At 46.3% G+C, this 21,419-nt stretch overlaps 2 protein-coding genes across 2 annotated transcripts in view; both read right to left on the bottom strand.

The window, feature by feature from the left end:
• The window catches only part of LOC105605854 (ankyrin repeat domain-containing protein 26-like), a 38,570-nt gene extending 33,682 nt beyond the window's left edge, over positions 1–4,888 (bottom strand). Inside the window, 2 exon segments of the mRNA XM_060393548.1 lie at positions 4,671–4,734; positions 4,884–4,888. Coding sequence (XP_060249531.1) covers positions 4,671–4,734; positions 4,884–4,888 — 69 coding nt within the window.
• Positions 3,682–21,419, bottom strand: part of LOC132660280 (EH domain-containing protein 1-like) — a 29,126-nt gene continuing 11,388 nt past the window's right edge. Inside the window, exon 2 of the mRNA XM_060419991.1 lies at positions 3,682–5,082. Within this exon, the coding sequence (XP_060275974.1) occupies positions 4,987–5,082 (96 nt within the window). The 3' untranslated portion in view covers positions 3,682–4,986. The remainder of the gene's footprint in view (positions 5,083–21,419) is intronic.

Here is a 21,419-nt window from a genome sequence, read left to right as displayed (position 1 = left end):
GAATATACATTTATATCCTCTCGGTAAATTCAATCTTTTGTCATTATACAATGCTGACCCTCTTCAGTTCAGTAATGCTTTTTACCCTAGAGACTAGCTTTCTTATGGAGCTTAAAAGTTTCATATTAACCAGTTTTACCCTCTTCAGGGACAACACAAAGCCTGCCCGATACTTTTGTGCCTTTGTTATTTATTTTAACTCCTTACAAAATATTTTTGTTTTATATAGTCAATGTTCATTTAGAATTATTCAAATATTTGTCACTTTGCTTTTCATTTCTTCCTTCATTTCCGACCTTCTGCCTGGGATAGTTTTCCATCTGTTTGAAATAGATCTTTGAGACTTACGTGTTTTCATAAGTATGCTGGTGCTAAGCTCTTTTAGTGTGATTGCCTGAAATGCTTTAACTTCACTTTCATTCTTTTTTCAGCAAAAACATAATTTATTAAAATAATATTGGAAATGATCTAAAGAAAATGGGTAAATAAACTGTGATTCAGTCAGACAATGAAAGATGACAGGCAGGGAAAAAAAACACTGACAGAGATGACATACTGACCCTGCCCTGCACTATCTGAATACAGACTGCAGACGCAACACTGAGCGAAAGGACCAGAGGACGCACTGAGCATGCGTTGTATATATCCACCTGTGTGAAGGTCAGAAGTAGGCGAACAAATTGATGCTGTTCTCAAGGCAGTGGTAACTGCTGGGACCAGAGGGACCATGGGGGCACCTGAGGAGGGATGCAGGATGCTGGGGGCCCAGGTATGCTCAGAATGGATGTTCACTGAGCTGCACACTTCCCAACTCTCTTCTCTACCTGTGCTTCACCTGAAGTCACACAGAACAAAATCAACGCAAGAGATATTTGGAGGTCAAAATGTCACCGGTATGTGCTAGAAAAGCAGGCCTGGGGCTGTAGGTCCAAGCATGCTTCCCACACCTGGCACAAAACTTGAATGAGCACATTTCTATTGCTGCCTCTGAGCACTAAACGCAGCTGTTGGCTGTGGAATGTCTAGGCCTGGGTTACACATATCAGACTTGAAGGTGGACTACTTACATGTGTGTTTATTTTCTGGCTCCTCAACTAGCACGTGGTCTCATGGCTGACACATTGTAAATACTCAACAAATGTCTATCAGATGTGTTGGTCTCTACATCCTTTCAAAAATGAGCAGAATTCACCTTCTCAAGGAAACATTCTTTCACGTTTCTACTTTTTAAAAAAAATGTCCTGTTGGTTTATTTTTGGCTGTGCTGGGTCTTCGTTGCTGCAGGCAGGCTTTCTCCATGTGTGGCGAGTGGGGACTACTCTTCCTTGTGGTGTATGGACTTACCATTCTAGTAGCCCTCACTGGAATGCGGGCGTGAATTTGCTGCTAATATGACAGCGTCTGAAGCCTCTTCTCTCTTCTTTAGGAGGATGCATCAGTCTCATCAGGTGCATCTATTGATTTATTGTTGCTCAGTCACAACTCATGTCCAACTCTTTGGGACCCCATGGGCTGCAACACACCAGGCTTCCCTTGTCCCTCACCACCTCCCAGAGTTTGCCCAAGTTCATGTCATGTCGGTGATGCCATCCAACCATCTCATTCTCTGTTGTCCCCTTCTCCTCCCTACCCTTAATCTTTCCCAGCACCAGAGTCTTTTCCAATGAGTTGGCTCTTCCCATCAGTGGCCAGAGTATTAGAGCTTCAGCTTCAGCATCAGGCCTTCCAATGAATATTCCAGGTTGATTTCCTTTAGGATTGACTGGTTTGATCTCCTTTTGATTCAAAAATCTTCTCCAGCACCACAATTCAAAAGCATCAATTGTTTGGCACTCAGCCTTCTTTATGATTCAACTCTCACATCCATACATGACTGCTGGAAAAACCACTGCTTTGACTATATGGACCTTAACGAATCTCATATTGAAAGGGCTGTGTCCAGACTTTTGCCATGTGGATCAATACTAGAAAGAATATTCTTGCATAGCTTTCATCTCACAGAGATATTGTACTGCTTTCATTTTACACTCCTAGCTTCGAGATGTTGCCCAGCACATAATAAGTGCTCAAAAATACTTGTTGAGGGACTTCCCTGGTCGTCCAGTGGCTAAGACTCCAAGCTCCCAATGCAGGGGACCCAGCTCCCAGCTCCACTGCTGGTCAGGGAACCAGATCTCACATGCCGCAGCTAAGAGTTCGAATGCCCCAACTAAAGAGCCCACATGTCGCAGGGAAGACTGGTGCAGCTAAATAAATAAATAAATATTTTTTAAAAAAAAACACCTTGTTGACTACATGGGAGCAGAATGAAACGGCCATTTTGTTTGATCCAATCTCAGATCTCTCTTGTGTCTTTGATAATACTTATCAGCTTTCTTCTGAGCCATCAAACAGGAGGGGATTTGGGAATTCTCTGGTGGTTCAGTGGTTAGGACTCTGCCCTCTCACAGCCGAGAGCCCCAGTTCAATCCCTGGTTGGGGAACTAAGATCCCACAAGCTGTGTAGCATTACCAAAAAAAAAAACAAAAACAGGAGGGAATCTGATGGCTGAGTGTGCTGCTGTTTTATCTGATACCATCTGACTGTGTTTCTGTGTCCTCTCCCATCACAGCTCACAAAAGGAAGAAGGGCCAGGATAAAAAACATCAAGGAAACCAAATAACTTGTTTACGCTGTTTTAACCAGTGTTGATTTTCACAAATGTGCCTTTTGCTCACTTAGCCCTCGAATACAATTCCAGGTGATATCAAGAGAGGCTAGGCCATGAAAGATCAAAATCACATCCGTTTTTTGTTTTTTTTTTCTGGCCACCCCGCAAATGGCACGTGGCGTCTCAGTTCACCAGCCAGGGGTGGAACAAGCCCCCTCTGCAGTGGAAGCTCGGAGTCTTAACCACTGGACCACGAGGGATGTTCCCACACCCGAGTCTTAAGTCCATATAAAGCAGTAGAGGGGAAAGTGACCGAGCAGGGTGAGGTGGGTGTGTGAGGCAGAGTCCTACTCACTGCAGCAGCAGCTCTGCTGACAGCACCGGCCACACGGGCTCTGGGGAAAGTAACAGGAGTCAGATTCACCTAGAAGCTCCCCCTGGGCCAGCAGGGAGGCGTTTCAGGTTGTTCTTCATTTGTTTCTGCCCAAGAACCAACTCAGGAAATCTTTCCAGGCTAGAATTTTTTTTCTCATTCAAAATGAGAGCAGTTTTACTGAGTTCTGTGGGGGGAAAAAATACTCTTCCTTCAAAGGTAAGATGACCAACACAACTACAGGCACTGGTTTTTTGTTTCTGTGTTTTTTTTGTTTTTTTTTTTTTTGCAGTCTGTGGGATCTCGATTTCCAAACCAGGAATTGAACCCGGGCCCCTGGCAGTGAAAGCCCAGATTCCTAATTACTGGACCACTAGGAAATTCCCAGGCACTGTTTTTAAAATGAATATGTGTACCTCCTTGGTGGTCTAGTGGTTAAGAATCTGCCTGCCAACGGAATGGACATGGGGTTCGATCCCTGGTCTGAGTAGAGTCCTCATGCTGCAGAGCAACTAAGCCCAAGCACCACAACTACTGAGCCTGCACTCTCGAGCCAGGGCTCTGCAACAGGAGAAGCCACTGCGATGAGGAACGAAGAACAGCCCCCACTCGCTGCAACTGGAGAAAAGCCTACATGCAGCAACGACCCAGGGCGGCCAAAAAAAAAAAAATTCATTTATTACAAGTATAAAATGAACATGCTACATCTGGACACATTTAAGAAACAGGAACACTAAGAAGCTTCTCAGTGTTCCCGTCAGGAAAGCAAGGCATGGTCCAGGCTTCAGATGACCTTTCTCAGTTCAGATCAGTTCAGTCGCTCAGTCGTGTCTGACTCTTTGCGACCCCATGAATCACAGCATGCCAGGCCTCCCTGTCCATCACCAACTCCCGGAGTTCACTCAGACTCACGTCCATCGAGGCAGTGATGCCATCCAGCCATCTCATCCTCTGTCGTCCTCTTCTCTTCCTGCCCCCAATCCCTCCCAGCATCAGAGTCTTTTCCAATGAGTCAACTCTTCACATGAGGTGGCCAAAGTACTGGAGTTTCAGCTTTAGCATCATTCCTTCCAAAGAAACCCCAGGGCTGATCTCCTTGCAGACCTTTCTACGGGACCTTGAACTTCCTAGAGAAAAGAATTCCACGCACTTTCTTCCTATCTGGGACAGATACATTCAGAGGGCACCTCTGAAGGCAGGGAGCCTTCATTCTTGCAACAGCAACTCAAGATGTTTTGTATAGCTGCTGGACAAATTTCACACTGGGCAATTTTATGAGACAATCTGCCTTCGAGGTACTTTGAAGCTGCCTCTGAATGACCCAGCACGTGAGCTGCACACAGATCACTGTGTTTTGTGAACCATCCATACCAACCTTCCACTCCCCAGACAAATCAGCCGTTAAACATCTTTCTGGAAAAACGGAACAAAAACAAATCTCTGGAAGCTACTACACTTAAAAGAGGGCAATTTTAAGAAACCTCTTTCTACAACACAAGAGTTCCATAAAAAGAAAAACAGCATCCCATTTCCTCCTAGCTTTCCTTTGATGAGTATCTCTAGTCAACTGGTGTTTCTCAGACGCCCACAGCTGTCACCACAGGCTCTCCATGCTTTTCTCTGCGAGAGTGAAGCCCAGTACCCACCCTGGCGGACTGGTGTTTCCGAGAAGTGTGTGTGGAAGGACAGGCAGCGTTTTTCCGGATGGAGCTTCAGGCAGAGCTGGGTCAGCTCCTCCCGGTCCAGGAAGCCTGTCCCCGTGGTGTCACAGCTGCTGTAGACGTCCCGAAGTTGCGAAACGTAGTGGTTCTCTTCCTATTTGTCCACCCCATCGCAGGCCGTGTGCAGGACAGGAAGACGCCATGCTATCGGACTGACCCTCACCTCCCTCCACTGTCTCGGGGCACCAGGCAGTGTGGTCCAGGGCAGGGTAGGAGCTGGGGTGTGGGCACCAGGGTCTGCTCAGGGTGCGTGAGGCTGGAGGAGGTCAGTGAGGCTAGGAACGTGTTCGCAGGAAATCCGTCCTCTACTGGCTTGAAAAACCAGAATTACTTTGTTCTGTTAAAAAAAAAAAAAAAAGTACCTAATACAGAATAATCAGAAAGAAAACAGGTAAGTATAAAGACCAAAATCATCCAAAATTTCATCACCTAAAAAAAATCATTATTACTATTTTGGCAAATATTCACTCTATGTTTTTCTCTATGCACTTACACACAGGACCTGCTGGGCACCTGGCACTCCTGCCCTAGGATTCCAGTCGGGCAGAACTCTGGTGTGGGGCTGGAGGTCAGAGGGCACCGAAGGCCCTCTCAAGAGCAGTGACGAGCCAGCCCCATCCTGAGGGGGCTTGCTGGACCGTGGCCCCCTCCCAATTCCACTCAAGGGCTGATTCAGGGGCGAGGGCCCCAACCCTTGGCCCACTGTCACCCCGGTCATGCCAGCTTTGCACATCACAGTTGAGTCCTGGCCATTCAGAAACTTCTTTTCCTCTCCTTTCCCTCATCCCTAGGAAACTGAGACCCTGACCCAACAGAGCAGGCACTTTGTCTTCGGCCATCCAGGCATATGCCATCGGTGTGATTCAGACCAGCATTCTACAGGTCAGGCACAAAAGACCTTTCAGGCGCCCTTTGCTAGGACACTTCTAACCTCCAACCAAGATAAGGGCCAGACCGGCTGGCGTCCCGGCCCTGCTCCCCAGCCGCCGGGGATGGGACCCGTGAAGGCGGACACCCCCTCATCCCTCCATGCCCCCGCGGCATGCTGCGGCCTTCAAGGGACCGAGCGTGGGTGATCGACTGTCCTCGCTGTGGGCCAGAAGGGTCAGCTGGGTGCCTGGCAATCGCCTCCCCGCTTCCTTGCTTTGTGGGTTGCCGCTGCCCCGGCTCCTTATGCTGGCTTTAGGCTTCCCAGGTGACGCTAGTGGTAAGAACCTGCCTGCCAATGCAGGAGATATAATTATGAGATGTGTGCTGGATCCCTGGGTTGGGAAGATCTGCTGGAGAAGGAACTGGCTGCCCACTCCAGCATTCTTGCCTGGAGAATCCTCATGGACAGAGGAGCCTGGCAGGCTACATACAGTCCAAGGTGTTGCAAAGAGTCAGACACAACTGAAGTGACTTAAGCACAGCACAATACTGCTTTCAAAACGCTGGGGAAAATATTGGCAGAAAGGAGTCGCTGCTTCCGGTCACGGGAGCCCTCCTTCCGCCCCAGGATGCAGGTCTTTTTTCAGCCAAGATTCAACATGGCAAACCTCAGCACTGAGATGGGCCAGGAAGGTTTGGAAAAACTGAGAGGGTGCCTCCACCCGGTATATATGCCAGGGCTCAGGTCTGTACCACAACCACGCTGATGTCCCTGGCCTCCCCAGGACTCGAGAGTCCTAGAAAAGGGCTGGACAAGTCACTGGACATTCTAAACACCTCGGAACTATGACATCTTTTCTACTGTGCTCATCACACCACGAATCACAGCAGAATCACCATCCGGCACATGGGTCCCCAGGTTCCCAGCTGCTCAAATCCTATTTCCAGAAATGTTTCCTCTCCCTCCCTCCTGATAGGGAAAAGCAATCAACCCAAACACAGAACAAGAAGGTGAGAAGAAGGGCTTTACCCTGTCCCTCCCAGCAGGGAGCCAGGAGTATATTACTCCGACTCTGTTCAGACTCCCCAGCCTGTGTATGGGGTCAAAGAACACTGTCCCCTAGAATCCCCATGCAGGACCCTAGAAGGGAGATAGAGGGGACCCTCAGGGGGGTCCAGTGTCCTGCACTGCCCACGCCTGGCACCCAGGCCTACTCACCCGTGAAGCGCAGGCCTCGCAGCCAAGTGGTCCTTATAAATAATAGAACGTCCAAGGCCCTCTTCAGTTTCTCTCTTCACCCAAGCTAAATTATTTAATCCTTTCTGGATTCTACAAATACATAAAGGTCCGTGCATGGAAACCACCAGAAAGCCCAGCCATATTAAACATTCCAGATAGAGGAGCCCTTGGCTTATCCCGGTTTGATTATTTTGAAGTTAGGAGCTATAGATTCTCAGCAATTTGAATGCTATAAAACTTTATTTAAAATTAGAGCATACACTTTGCTACCAGGTGAGGCAAAAACCCTGTTTTCATCCTGGGGAGAAAAACCTGCCCTCAAACAAACTGAATACCAGTTAAGAAACAATGGTTGACCAGCACTCTGCAGGACCACGCAGCCCTCTGGAGGCCATGAGGGAAGGTGTAGGTTTCCATTTAATTGGAGCATAGCGATGAAGGAATTTAATCCATGGCTCTGGAAACCTGCTGGGTATCAAGACAGGGAGGACTATGGCCTCTCACAAGCAGCTGGGTGTGCTGTGTGGAACCAGAGCGTTGCAACCCAGAACAACTCCAAACAAGGTCCTCCAAACAACCTTGTAAAAGCGTGCTGACCCAGAACAAGCAGCACCAAGGTCGCATTCTAGATGGCATGTTCTGTATCTGGAGAGATGTTACAACTCTGATTAAATATTGAAGCCCAGCCTTGGGTTCCAGAAGAGCAGGTCTGGGCACCATGTCAAATAGCCTTGGGATTGGTAATCAAACTTCACACTTCAGCACTTCTGAGCTTTAACGATTAATCTCTGCATTAGCTGTTTTCATGGCTTTTTTTCTTATTTTTCAAAACTTATACTATTCGCTTACTTTGCCAAGGTCAGCCCTATCTCAGTGATAAAGCTTGAGAGGCCATCACTTTCATCAAAGGGATTTTCCAATCCCAACAATATAAAAATAAGCTGATCCATCATTTAATTGGCAATTAATAATATAGTCTTTGCTCTTCCTACAAAGTAGGTATTTAGACTGGGCAAAAACTACACACTTCCTAAAGTTTTTTTTCTTTTTTTTTTTAATTTATTTGGCTGCACCAGGTATTAGTTGTGGCACGTGGGAATTTTTAGTTGCAGCATTTGCGATCTGGTTCCCTGACCAGGGATCGAACTCAGGCACCCTGGAACTGGGAGCAGAGAGTCCTGGCCACTGGACCATCAGGGAAGTCTCCCTAAAGATTTTTATAATCACATGTACTTATATTCGTGCTGTAGACCCAGTGGTTACAAAACATCTATATAATCAGTTGGTTGTATACATGAGGTTATCCACATAAGGTTCTACATATAAAAATGTGTTTCTCTATGTGAATCACTACATCTATGCAAATACAGAAAACCTTACTCTCAGTTTCAATATCAGCTTCTACCTTAAATTCAACTAGAAAATTCTACCATAAAGAAAGCAAGTTTCTCTTCTTTACTAAAAGTAGCCAGTAACAGTGTGGAAGAAATGACAGAACTGGAATACTACAATTTTGAATCCCTAGTGTCATAGCTGATAGGGTACAGATCATCAGTGTATGAGTAAAAACAGTGGGGGCGGGGGGCGGGGGGAGACTTCCCTGGTGGTCCAGGGGTTAAGACTCCTAATGCAGGGGGCACATGTCACATTGCAAAGCCAAAAAATGTTTTTCAATGAGAAACAGCGGGGAACGGTGACGTCATGCAAAGTGGCACGGGAGGAAACTCCACCAGAGCAAAACTGAGCCATAAAGAGGGACTGGAAGGAACTATTTGAAACTCTAGAACCAGATCAGACACAGCAAGGTGGTGAAAACAGGCTGCTGATCTTTGTAAGAGAGCGGTGAGCAGGAGCCAGTCACTACCCTCGACGCTGTGGGGACCAGAGCTGTGAGGACAGCGGCCCAAAGTCCTTTGGCTGGAGCCAGAGCAGGCAATCTGGACCATGTCACCCAAGCCCTGGGACTGTGTGTTAGGTTGGTGACTGAGGACCTGGAGCAGACTCTGGCCTTGGGGTCAGCTTCCTTGGGCTGCAGGAGCTTCCCTCAGAGTATCTCTGTTATTGCTGTTTAGTCACTCAGTCATGCCTGACTCTTTGTGACCCCATGGACTGTAGTCTGCCAGGCTCTTCTGCACGTGGGACTTTACTGGCAAGAGTACTAGAGTGGGTTGCTGTTTCCCTCTCCAGGGGCTCTTCCTGACCCAGGGAGCCTGCGTCTCCTGCGCTGGCAGGCGGGCTCTTTATCACTGAGTCACAAGGGAAGCCCTCGGAGCATCCAGGAGACGGCTAAGATGAACAGGAAGGCTCTGCGGGGCAGGCCTTTGTCAGGTCACTGACTGGCTGCACACAGCGCAGAATGGGAACGGCAGTCACCACCCACAAGGAACACACTTTGCAAAAATAGCTTAGAAAAGTCACAAAGACAACTGTAGTCCTCAACTAATAAAAATATTCATGTCTGAGGTGTGGGAGAACCAGAATGTCCAGATTTCAACAAAAACTTAGCGAGCATACAAAGACACACACATACTGGAGTCTTTTTACAGTAGAATTTCTTTTTTATTTCAGGCAGTGTGGTCCATTTAATTTAATTTAGTTTTGTCTGCACTTCACGGCTTGTGAGATCTTAGGTCCCTGACCAGGGCTAGAACCTGATCCCACTGCAATGGAAGCACAGAGTCCTAACTGCCAGACTGTCAGGGAATTCCCTCTACTAGAATTTCTAAATTTAACTCCCTGCACTTCTACCCAAATATAAAACAGCAGTTGCATGGAATAAGCCGTGATACATTTTCCTTCTGAAGGAACCACAGTGAGTGCAATGGAAGGGCATTTGCTAAAACAGACTTCTGATTCTAAAGACCCCCAAAATAACTTTTACACAGTTTAATCATTGCTGCCCAATCTCCCTCAACATGGTGACTTTTTTCAAGGTTTAAAAAAAAATTATTTCTTTTAATTGGAGGATTTACAATATTGTCGTGGTTTTGCCATACATAGACATCAATCAGCCATGGGTGCACATGTGTCCTCCATCCTGAACCCCAATCCCAGCTCCCTCCCCACCCCACCCCTCTAGCTTGTCCCAGAGCACTGGCTCTGAGTGCCCTGCTTCACGCAGCAAACTTGATCTGGTCATCTGTTTTACATACGGTAATGCACGTTTCAATGCTGTTCTCTCAAGTCATCCCACCCTCACCTTTTCTCACATAGTTCAAAAGTCTGTTGTTTAATCTGTGTCTCTTTGGCTGCCTTGCCCAGTACTCTTGCCTGGAAAATCCCATGGATGGAGGAGCCTGGAAGGCTGCAGTCCATGGGGTCGCTAAGTCGGACATCACTGAGCAACTTCACTTTCACTTTTCACTTTCATGCACTGGAGAAGGAAATGGCAACCCACTCCAGTGTTCTTGCCTGGAGGATCCCAGGGACGGGGGAGCCTGGTGGGCTGCCATCAGTGGGGTCACACAGAGCCAGACATGACTGAAGTGACTTAGCAATAGCAATAGCAATACTGTATTGCTGTTTCCCTGACTTACTTCACTCTGTATAATGGGCTCCAGTTTTATCTGCCTCATTAGAACTGACTCTAATGTGCTCCTTTTTATAGCTAAGTAATATTCCATTGTGTCTATGTACCACAACTTCCTTGTCCATTCATCTGCTGATGGACATGTAGGTTGCTTCCACGTCCGAGCTATTGTAAACACTGCTGCGATGAACACTGGGGCACATGTGTCTCTTTCAGTTCTGGTTTCCTCAGTGTGTATCCCCAGCAGTGGCATTGCTGGGTCATATGACAGTTCATTACAATGAATTTTTAAAGAAATCTGTCATCTAGCTGCATTTGTTATAGCAGATGGACATTAAACCAATGTAGTATGTAACAGCTCATGATCTCAATGAGTATAAACCTGAATTTTCAACCCCGAGCAGGTCTGGCAGGCACGGTCCACCCTTGCTGTCCTCCTCACGTGGACTCTTATTGGCTGTTTTATAAGTGATTTCTGTAACCTTGTTATTCAATCCAGATTTCCCAAGGATAACCTACTTTGCCTGTGATCCTCAATCTGAGAATAATATTACAGCATATCAGAGTCAGAAAAGGGTGGTCCTGAAGGGTGCCATTCAAACACCCCATTTCACACATGAGGACCGGATATTATACAATTAAGAACAGAGATAGATTTCCTCAGTCAGCTGAAGAACGTGGATGGAGCGGACAAGCACGAAGGCAGGCTGGGAAGGGAACCTCTCCTGCCGCTCCAAGTGTGTGGTGCTTCCTTAGCCTCGAGGTGAGACCCTCTATCAGGGAAATCCCTGCCGACGCTTGTAACTGTATACACTGTATACAGCTCAGTGACCAAGGAGCAGCCCCATGGACTCCCCACGATCTTCTTCTCCTGTCTTAGATTTTGATGGCTTTCAAGATGTACCAATGAGGTCAACCCAGGCAGCTGGAGCTGCTCGTGCTGACCATTCACAGCTCCGTCCTCTGTCTCAATGGCATCAAGTTAGTAGGTTAAAATCTACTCTGGGAGGACTATTTACACCAAAGCCATTGGAAAATGCTTCAAACTAGGACTCTGGGGGACAGTGGGAAAGCTTTGTAACTATATCACATCACTGGCTAAAATGTAAAGACTGATCATATCAAGTTTGGATAGAGACGTGGATCAACTGGAATGCTCAGAACTTGTTAGTAGGGGTATGACTGGCACAACAGCTCTAAAAACCTGCTCAATTTTATCTTCCTAAGCTAAACATATACCCACCCTGCTGCTGCTGCTGCTGCTGCTGCTGCTGCTGCTAAGTCACTTCAGTCGTGCCTGACTCTGTGTGACCCCATAGACTGCAGCACAATAGGTTCCTCTGTCCCTGGGACTCTCCAGGCAAGAATACTGGAGTGGGTTGCCATTTCCTTCACCAATGCACAAAAGTGAAAAGTGAAAGTGAAGCCGCTCAGTCTTAGCGACCCCATGGGCTGGAGCCTACCAGGCTCCTCCATCCATGGGATTTTCCAGGCAAGAGTACTGGAGTGGGGTGCTATTGCCTTCTCCGCATACCCACCCTACAACATGGCAATTCAACACCGAGGTTCCAACTCCATAGAAACCATAGATTTGTGCACCAAAAGACATGCTTTCTTAAGCAACATTATTCATTGTACCTTAAACTAGAAGCAATCCAAATATCCATCAATAGTAAAAATATAAGTGGAGACGTCCCTGGTAGTCCAGTGGTTAGGACTCTGTGCTTCCACTGCAGGGGCCGTGGGTTCAATCCCTGGTTGAGGAACTAGGGTTCTGCAAGCCATGTGGCCAAAAACAAACAAAAGTAAAAGTAAGTAATTTGAGGCATATTCTGGGAAACTGTAAAGCCATGGAAAGGAATGAGCTACCTAACAGCCCCAATCTTATAAACATGACGGAAGAAGCAGTATTGCAAGATTCCACTTGCATTAAGTTCCAAAGAAGAACAAATTAGCCTGCAGTGTTACAAGTTAAGACAGCGAGACTTCCTTGGTAGTCCAGTGGTTAAGAATCTGCCTGACAATGCAGGGGACATGGGTTCGGTTCCTCATCTAGGAAGATTCCACATGTCATGGGGCAACTAAGCCCCTGCATCACAACTACTGAGCCCACGTGCTCTAGAGCCCATAATCCGCAACAAGAAGAGGCACCACAGCGAGAAAGCTGAGCACCGAAACTAGAGAGCACAGCCCCCACTCACAACTAGAGAAAGCCCACCAGCAGCAACGAAAACTCGGCGCTGACTGAAAAAAAACAAAGGAAAAAGAAAACGCTATCCAAAAAATTTATTAGCCATATTTTTTTTTAAAAAAAGAATACCCATCTCATTCTTTTCAGCAAATTCCAGAAGATTCAGAAATTTTAACCAAAAAAAAAAAAAAAGTAATCTATGAAACACCTAGAATGAAATACAACTTCTTCATCATCCTTAAAAGAGTGGGAAGTGTGGGGAGTTTGCTTAAAAGTCAAAATTTCTATGAACAAAAGAATACAGTCAGAAGATAAATGCCAAACGACAACAACAACAACAAAAACCAACAACAAAGTATTATGCACTGGGTGACTTAAAACAACAGAAATGGGTTTTCTCACAGTCCTGAAGCTAGAAGTCCAGGATCAAGGTGCTGGCAGAGCTGGTTTCTTCTGGGATGTCTGTCCTTCTTGCTGTGTCCTCATGTGGGCGTCCCTCTGTGTATGTGTCTGGATCCTAATCTCCTTTTCTTACAAGGACACAGTCACACCTGACCAGGGCCACCTGCTGGGCTGCACCTGGAGGCCAACAAGCCCTGTAGCTCAGCTGTGGGACCAAAGAAAGACCGCGGATACAATGATGGAGACATCCACAGTTTATCAGACAGAGGACCTTTCAAGTCCAAAGCACAAGGTCCTCAGGAGTTCTGCTGCCACTCTTGGGATGACCCAGCTAGTAGGCCTGGTCATGAAGCAGCTGTAAGGCAACAGTTAAAGTGCTTCAGCTCTTGGAGCCTGGGCTTCCTGAGACATCAAACAAGGAGGCCAAACCTCACAGCCCAAGGCACCTTCATCCTCTGACATTCTGGTTCTCTCAGGTCCATCACAACATCTTTGGGCTCCATTCATCACTGAGCAGGAGTCCAGGGAATGAGGTCTCAGGGACACAGGCCTCAGGGGCCACGCTTCTTACACCTAGAACCCTGGAACCAGTCTCACCACAGACACTGTCTCCTGTCTCCCTCTGGCCTTTGCACAGAGTCTGGGTCCACATCTGCTCAGGCTCCCATTCTCTCTCCCTCTCTTTTTCTGGACTGGAGAGAAGGCAATATGAATTTGTTCTTTGACATCCACGCAAACGTTGGCAGAAGTACATTATGCACCATTAGCAGCAAACCAATTAGGTAACCAGAGGCACTGGAGCCCAGTGCACGGTGGCCAAACAGACCTGTCTTAAACACCAACAGGGAAACGCCCTGACACTTCAGAGCTCCAGAGGCGCCTGTTCAACTGCATTTGTGCCATTCTTTCCACCCAACTTCAGTGTCCTAAATGCGCTGAAATGATTTTAAAATGTGCCTACATGGAAAATGCTGAAAGCCAGGTCAGTCTCAGGACACAAATGACAGTATCTATAAGACTCTGGCCCAGCTCACTGTACACATGGCCATCCACAAACACGTAGCCAAAGATGAAAATGACGTGGATCAGAAATGGAATCAAAGCTGATACAACAGTGAAAAAGAACATATATTAATAAACAATCCAACGTAATGTAACAGAGGGCACTGGTCTGTCTTTTCCAAACACTTTGGATCATATCACATTTACTCAAAAGAAAAGAGTAAAATGTAATGTGTAATCCTCTGGGTTTGTAAGACCGACTGCTCCTTTACCCTACTAATCAAACACTGAAGTGGATTCCAGAGATTTTACTCCAGCTGGGTTGGCACAACTCAAGAGAGACACCATCTGTCCACGATCTTCTGCGGGAGTCAGGCCTCCACGCTCAGCCACAGCCTTTGGGTTGGAGCCTACTCAGCCAGGCCTGGAAACGCCCCCTCAGAAGACTGAAAGAGGCCTCCCTGGAAAAATCTACGCCCAAGAGAGATGAACAGGGGACAAGCAGGTCCTGGGAAAAGGAAGGAGACACAGAGGAATTCAACCAGTTCTCTGGTCGATCCTCACAGCTTTGACGGCAGGTTCGGGAAGGGCCCACTGGTGCACTGTTAGCCTGGGGACCCAGCAAATGAGCAACTTCACCTCTGACAAGAGCCCCCTGAAACAGGGCAGCCCCACACTGACTGATCTCCCCACTCTGCATGGGAGGATGCGGGCCTTGGGGACCTGCCGTGCCTTCCTGCTGTCGGATGTTATCTCCCATCCTTGATTTATGTTAGAATCTCTTTTTTAAATTATTATTATTATTTTTTTTAATTTTGCATTTGGCTGTGCTGGGTCTTAGTTGAGGCACATGGGATCTTCGGTCTTCACTGCGGCACTCAGGATCTTTAGTTGCGGCATGTGGGATCTAGTTCCCTGACCAGGGATCGAACCTGGGCCCCCTGTATTGGAAGCTCAGATTCTTAGCCACTAGACCACCTGGGAAGTCCCTACGCGAGAAACTGGCCTCAGAGGTACTTTGGGAAAAGAAGTGCTGGATCTAAAGCACAGGCTGGAGGAATGGCATTTTAAAGGGAGCCATGCACTGATGGCCACGGGTGTCCCGACTTCTCTGAGCATCTGTGTCCCTAACCGGTGGCCTGTGGGCAACAACAGGGAAGGTATTTTCTCACCGCCTTTACAATGAAAGACACTTTATATATAACTGATTAATAGCTGGGCTGGGTTTTCGATGCCGCGCACAGGCTTTCTCTTTGTGGCAACCAGGGGCTACTCTTCACTGCGGGGGGGGGGGGGGGGGGGGGGGCTGCTCCTGTTGCAGAGCCCAGGCTCCGGGTATGCGGGTTTCAGCAGTTACAGCTTGCGGGCTTAGCTGCCCCTTGGCATGTGGGATTCTCCAGGACCAGGAATCAAACTTGTGTCCCCTGCAATGGCAGGCAGATTCTCATCCACTGTACCACCAGGGAAGTCCATTTAGAGACAACTTTGGAAAAAAGAATCATCCCATGGCAAAGATACTTCCCTCTGATTCAGTGGCGGTACAGACTGGCCTGAAGTAAATCCAGCTGGGTTCGCATGAAAACATGGGTCATGAGGAAAGCCAGGATAAGGCCTCAATCTTTTAAAGAAAAACACAGGCTGTGCACCCCAGATTGTGTGTGCCTGGGTGGAGAAGGGCTGGATGTTTTACGCCAGAACCTAATGTTCTTTTCATTGGTGCCTATTCTACTCACTCTAAACATACCACTAAGTTAATGTTAATTACTACAGTTTTTATTTCTATAATTAATTCTTTTATAAGCTACGACAACCTTGTAACTATTAATAGTTTAGCTTGCTGACAACATCCTAAGTCAAAACCACAGGCTGAGATGAATACAAATGTTTGGTTGCCAAGAAGGCCAATTTGTTCCAGTTCACTCACATACCAGGTGGAGCAGTTAAATCTTTGATAGAAAAAAACAGTTTTGATAGCTTGCCAAGTTTGGGGCAACCACAGCAACTGAAAAATGAGTGAGGAATCCTGAAAAAAAAAAAGAGAAGGAAAGACAGAAAGCCCCAAATTCTGCAAATGCTCCCTAATTCACCAGACAACCCAACTATGCGTGTGTGGAGCAGCCTCCAAGCAGTGAAGCCACGAAAAAAAGAACTGACGGACTTCCTTGGTGGGCCAGGAGTGAAGAGTCCTCCTTCTGACGCAGGGGACTTGGGTTCAATCCCTGGCTGGGGAACCAGATCCCACATGCCATGGGCAACTCAGGGTGCATGCCACAGTGAAAGATCCTGCATGCCACAACTAAGACCAACACAGCCAAATAAATAAATACTTTTTAACAAAAAGAATACAAGAACTGAAATGAGATTTGAGCTGCTGCCCAGAGGCAGAATTTTCAGTATGAAGCCAACAGCACTGCCTACTACAACAAACACAAATGAACACTCTTCAGAGGAATAGAACAGAAACTCCCTTCTCCATGATACACCTTCACAATGTCCAGGACATAGTCCAAAATTACTCACAAAAATGAAGAACCAGGAAAGAGTGAGATGTTGGAATTAGCTGCCTTAAAATCCTTTGCCAGCTTAATTATACTCAAGGATGTGAAAGAAAAGATTCTCCTAATGAGTGCACATATTGAAAACCTCAGCAGAGAAATAGAAACAATAAAACAGCCAAATGGAAATTTGAGGACTAAAAAAACCCGTAATATCGGAAATTTTAAAATTCAAATAAAGGGCTTAATAGCAGAATGGATATGATAGAAGGAAAAAGTCAGAGAACTAAAAGACAGATGAATAGAAATCATCCAATCTTAAGAATAGAGAAAAGGAAATAATTTAAAGATTAGCCTCGGGGATTAAAAAGATAATTTTCACAAGTCTAGCATACATCCTAGGAGGAGAAGAGAGGGAACTAGGCAGAAAAACGGACTGAAGAACAAATGGCAAAGATTATCCCAAATTTGGTGAAAAACAAAAATGTACAGATTCAAGAAACTCAGTAAACCCCATTTAGCGTAAAAGTTAATAAAACTACACCCAGGCACATCAGAGCCAAACTGATGAAAAGCAACGTAAGGAGAAAATCTTGAAAACATCCAGAGAAAAACAACACATCACATATAAGGACACAATAATTCAAAACGATTGCTGACTTCTCAGAAATAATGGGCTCCAGAGGACTGTGTAACTTCACCTTTCACATGCTTAAAAACAACAACAAGAAAACTCTGTCCAACTATAATTCTGTACACCAAAAATATCCTTCAAGGGATCTTGTCTTCTTTGCGGCACGCGAACTCTTAGCTGTGACATGTGAGATGCAGTTCCCTGACCAGGGATGGAACCCAGGGCCCCTGCATTGGGAGCACAGAGCTTCAGACTCTGGAACACCAGGGAGGCCCCCAAACGCATTTTCAATTAAAAACACAAACTGAGAGAAATGCCAATAGCCCTGTGCTAAAAGAAATGCTTTAGCTGAAGAGGAATTATGCCAGGTGGAAACTTATATTTTTAGAAAGGAACAAACAGAATCCAAAAAAACAAATGTCTGATTAAAATCAAAGAAAAAAGTTATAAACTTGGAAAAAATACAATTAAAGTTAAAAAAATATACGATTGTCCTGTCAAATTTGTAAGATATGTAGATGTAATACATATAACATCTAGACTATCAGAGTGGGTGAGATGGGGGTACACATTCGCAGGATTTCTATATTACATGTGAAGTGGCAGAATATTAATTCCAAATAAATTATGAAAAGTGAAGTCCACAAAAACACCTGCACACAAATGTTTAGAGAAGCTCAATTCATAATTGCCAAAACTTGTTGGTAACCAAAATATCCTCCAATAAGTGAATAGAGGGACTTCTCTGGCAGTACGGTGGTTCAGATTCCATGCTCCTGATGCAAGGGACATGGGTTCAATCCCTGGCTGGGGAACCAAGGTCCAGTATGCCACACAGCATGGCCAAAACAAAAGATAAATTGGAGTACATCCATACAATGGAATATTATCCACCACTTTTTAAAAATGAGCTAGCAAACGTAAAAAGGCTCGGAAGAACTTTAAATGCACATTACTAAGTGAAATAAGACAGTCTAAAGAGGCCACATAGTATAGAATTCCAAATATATGATATTCTGGGAAAAGCAACACTGTTGAGACAGTAAAAACGATCAGTGGTTGTCAGGGGTGGGGAGAGGGCATGGATGAACAGACAGAGCACAGGGGATTTAAGGAAATGAAACTCCTCTGCATGATACTGTAAAGGTACAAACATGTTATTCTACACTTCCAAAACCCGTAAGGCGTAAAACAGGGAGTGAGCCCTAGTGTAAACTCTGGACTCTGGGTGATCATGGTATCAGTGTAGATTTGTCAACTATAACCACAGTGGTGAGGGATGTTGGTGGTGGAAGCTATGGGGTGGGAGAAGTATTGGGTTGGCTAAAGAAGTTTGTTTGGGTTTTTCCATAAGATATTACAGAAAAACATGAACGCACTTGTTGGCTAACCCAATATATGGGAGCTCTCTGCACTGTCTATTCAATTTTGCTGCAAACCTAAAAGTGCTCTAAAAAATAAAGTCTATTTTTTTTTTTTTAAGAAAACAGAAACAATGGTTGGATAAAATACTGAAACATGCTATAACACTTAGGACCCTTGAGAACATTATACCAAGTGAAAGAAGCCAGCCATAAAAACCACACATAGTATGATTTCATGCATATGAAATGTCTAGAAGAGGCAAATGTATAGAGACAGAAAATAAATTAGTGGCTGCCCCGGGCTCATGGGGGTGGGGAGTCTGAATGAAACGGGGAATGAGTGCTAACGTGGGATTCTTTCGAGATGAGGAAAATGTTCTGAGAGTTGCCGTGGCCACGGCTGCACAACCCTGTGAGTCTACTAACCACTGAACTATACATATTAAGTGGGTGAACTGACGCCGTGTGAACTGTATCTCAATAAAACTGTCATGTTCTGAAGTAAAGCTGCAGATTTTTTAAAGTAACTGCTTAGAAGCCATAGCATGCATACTTTACACATCAGAATGCTGAAGAACACTGAAGAAGTCTCTAGACTTCTAGAGATAGAAGACAGACTTCTCATAGTGATAATTCAGCAGGAAGGCATGTCATAAATATCCACATGCCTAACAACAGAGCCTCAAAACAAACCAAGCAAGAACTGAAGGAACCAAAGCCAGAAACAGACAGAAACTTTAGTTTCTGAACAGGTAACAGAAGTAAATTCAAAGTGTGTGTGGGGGGCGGGGGGGGGGTATTAATACTGTACACAATACCATCAACCACCTCGTCTAAAATAAATATGTTGAGGATTGACACATGTACACTACTGACGTATAAGAGAGAGAATTAACGAGAACGTACTGTATAGCTCAGGGAACTCTACCCAATGCTCTGTGCTGACTTAAGTAGGAAAAGAAATCTAAAAAAGAGGGGATATGTGTATACATATAACTGATCCACTTTGCTGTACAGCAGAAACTAAAGTAAGACTGCAAAGCAACTCTACTCCAATAAAAATTAATTTTAGAATATGTTGAGTATAACAAGCAGGGGTTAAGCATTCACTTCATAATAATTTTTTGTCTCCTTGGAACCCCTAAGGATCTTTCAGTGGTCCGAGATATTTCTTTAAGATTTCCTATGATCTTCCTTCCTCTTATCATTTATGTATTTACTCCGGGCTGGGCCAGGTCTCCGCGGCCGCACAGGAGCCTTCTCTGGCTGCAGCAAGGGGGTGCCGCTCTCTGGTTGCGGGGTGCGGGCTTCTCGCTGCGGGGGCCTCTCTGGCTGCGGCAAGGGGGCACCGCTCTCTGGTTGCGGGATGCAGGCTTCTCGCTGCGGGGGCTTCTCTAGCTGCGCAGCACTGGCTCTAGGCTGTGTGGGCTTCAGGCGCTGCGGCCTGCAGGCTCCGGAGCACAGGCTCAGGGGTATGGTACACAGGCTTCGTTGCCCTGCAGCATATAGAACATTCCTGGACCAGGAATGGAACCTGTGTCATTGGCAGATTCTTAACCACTAGACGAACCATCAAGGAGGTTTTCTGAAAGGAGGTGACCAAAGTAATTTGCACAGATGCCTTTTTCCTTAACACCCTTTCCAAACACGAAGACTTATTCAAAACCATCCCATTTTCCCCAAGACACAATCCCTGTATTCTTTCCTCTTAGATGTTTCCTCTACTGCCTGGAACCCAGGTGGTTTTGACAAGAAGCCCTGCTCCCCTGCAGAAGTGAGCTGGGGGCCAATCACAAGCCGTCAGCCAGAGATAGACAGCAGCCAGGCAGGTGGGTCTGGAGTGCTGCAAACGGCACAGCAAAGGAAACAGACCTGGGCTGCACCCCCGTCTCATCACACAGCAGTGGCACCTGGCAGGCACGTGTTCATTTCCTATCAGCAAGCAGCAAAGGCGAGGCGCGAGCTGGAGCCTCCTGCTTTTCCCAGGAGGCGGTTGCACTGCCAACGCCTTGTGATGCTCTCCAGGGTCTTAGGCTCCATAGCACGGTTGCTTTTCAGCACTTACCTGCCAGCTTCTGACTCATGACACCTGTACAACCTCCTTCAACAGACTGTGCTTAGTCACTCAGTCGTGTCCGACTCTTTGCGACCCCGTGGACTGTAGCCCGCCAGGCTCCTCTGTCCGTGGGGATTCTCCAGGCAAGAATACTGGAGTGGGTCGCCATGCCCTCCTCCAGAGGATCTTCCTGACCCAGGGATCGAAGCTGGGGCTCTTATGTTTCCTGCCTTGGCAAGCAGGTTCTTTACCACCAGCGCCACCTGGGAAGCCCAAGGGTAGCAGGGGGAACATGAAAAGAGAGGAGGTGCCCGGTGTGGTTATGTACACCATGGGAGGATGTCAGGGACAACTTCTTTGTAAACAGAAAGAAAATCAAGTTGCAAAACTGTGTTCTTTCATCCAAGAAATATTTACTGAGGGAATTCCCTGGCAGTCCAGTGGTTAGGACTCCATGCTTTCACTGCTGAGGGCCTGGGTTCAATCTCTGATCAGGGAACTAAGATCCCACAAGCCGTGCAGCAAGGTAAAAAATATAGATATATATATATACATATATTTACTGAGCATGCACCATTCTAGGCACTTCAGTTCAGTTCAGTCGCTTAGTCGCATCCAACTCTTTTCGACTCCATGAATCGCAGCACGCCAGGCCTCCCTGTCCATCACCAACTCCCAGAGTTCCTTCAGACTCACGTCCATCGAGTCAGTGATGCCATCCAGCCATCTCATCCTCTGTCGTCCCCTTTTCCTCCTGCCCCCAATCCCTCCCAGCATCAGAGTCTTTTCCAATGAGTCAACTCTTCACATGAGGTGGCCAAAGTACTGGAGTTTCAGCTTTAGCATCATTCTTTCCAAAAGAAATCCCAGGGCTGATCTCCTTCAGAATGG

The sequence above is a fragment of the Ovis aries genome, chromosome 9 (genome assembly GCF_016772045.2).
Source record: "Ovis aries strain OAR_USU_Benz2616 breed Rambouillet chromosome 9, ARS-UI_Ramb_v3.0, whole genome shotgun sequence".
NCBI lineage: Eukaryota > Metazoa > Chordata > Mammalia > Artiodactyla > Bovidae > Ovis > Ovis aries.
Note: the sequence above shows the minus strand (reverse complement) of the source record. Positions and strands in the feature narration are given on the sequence as shown.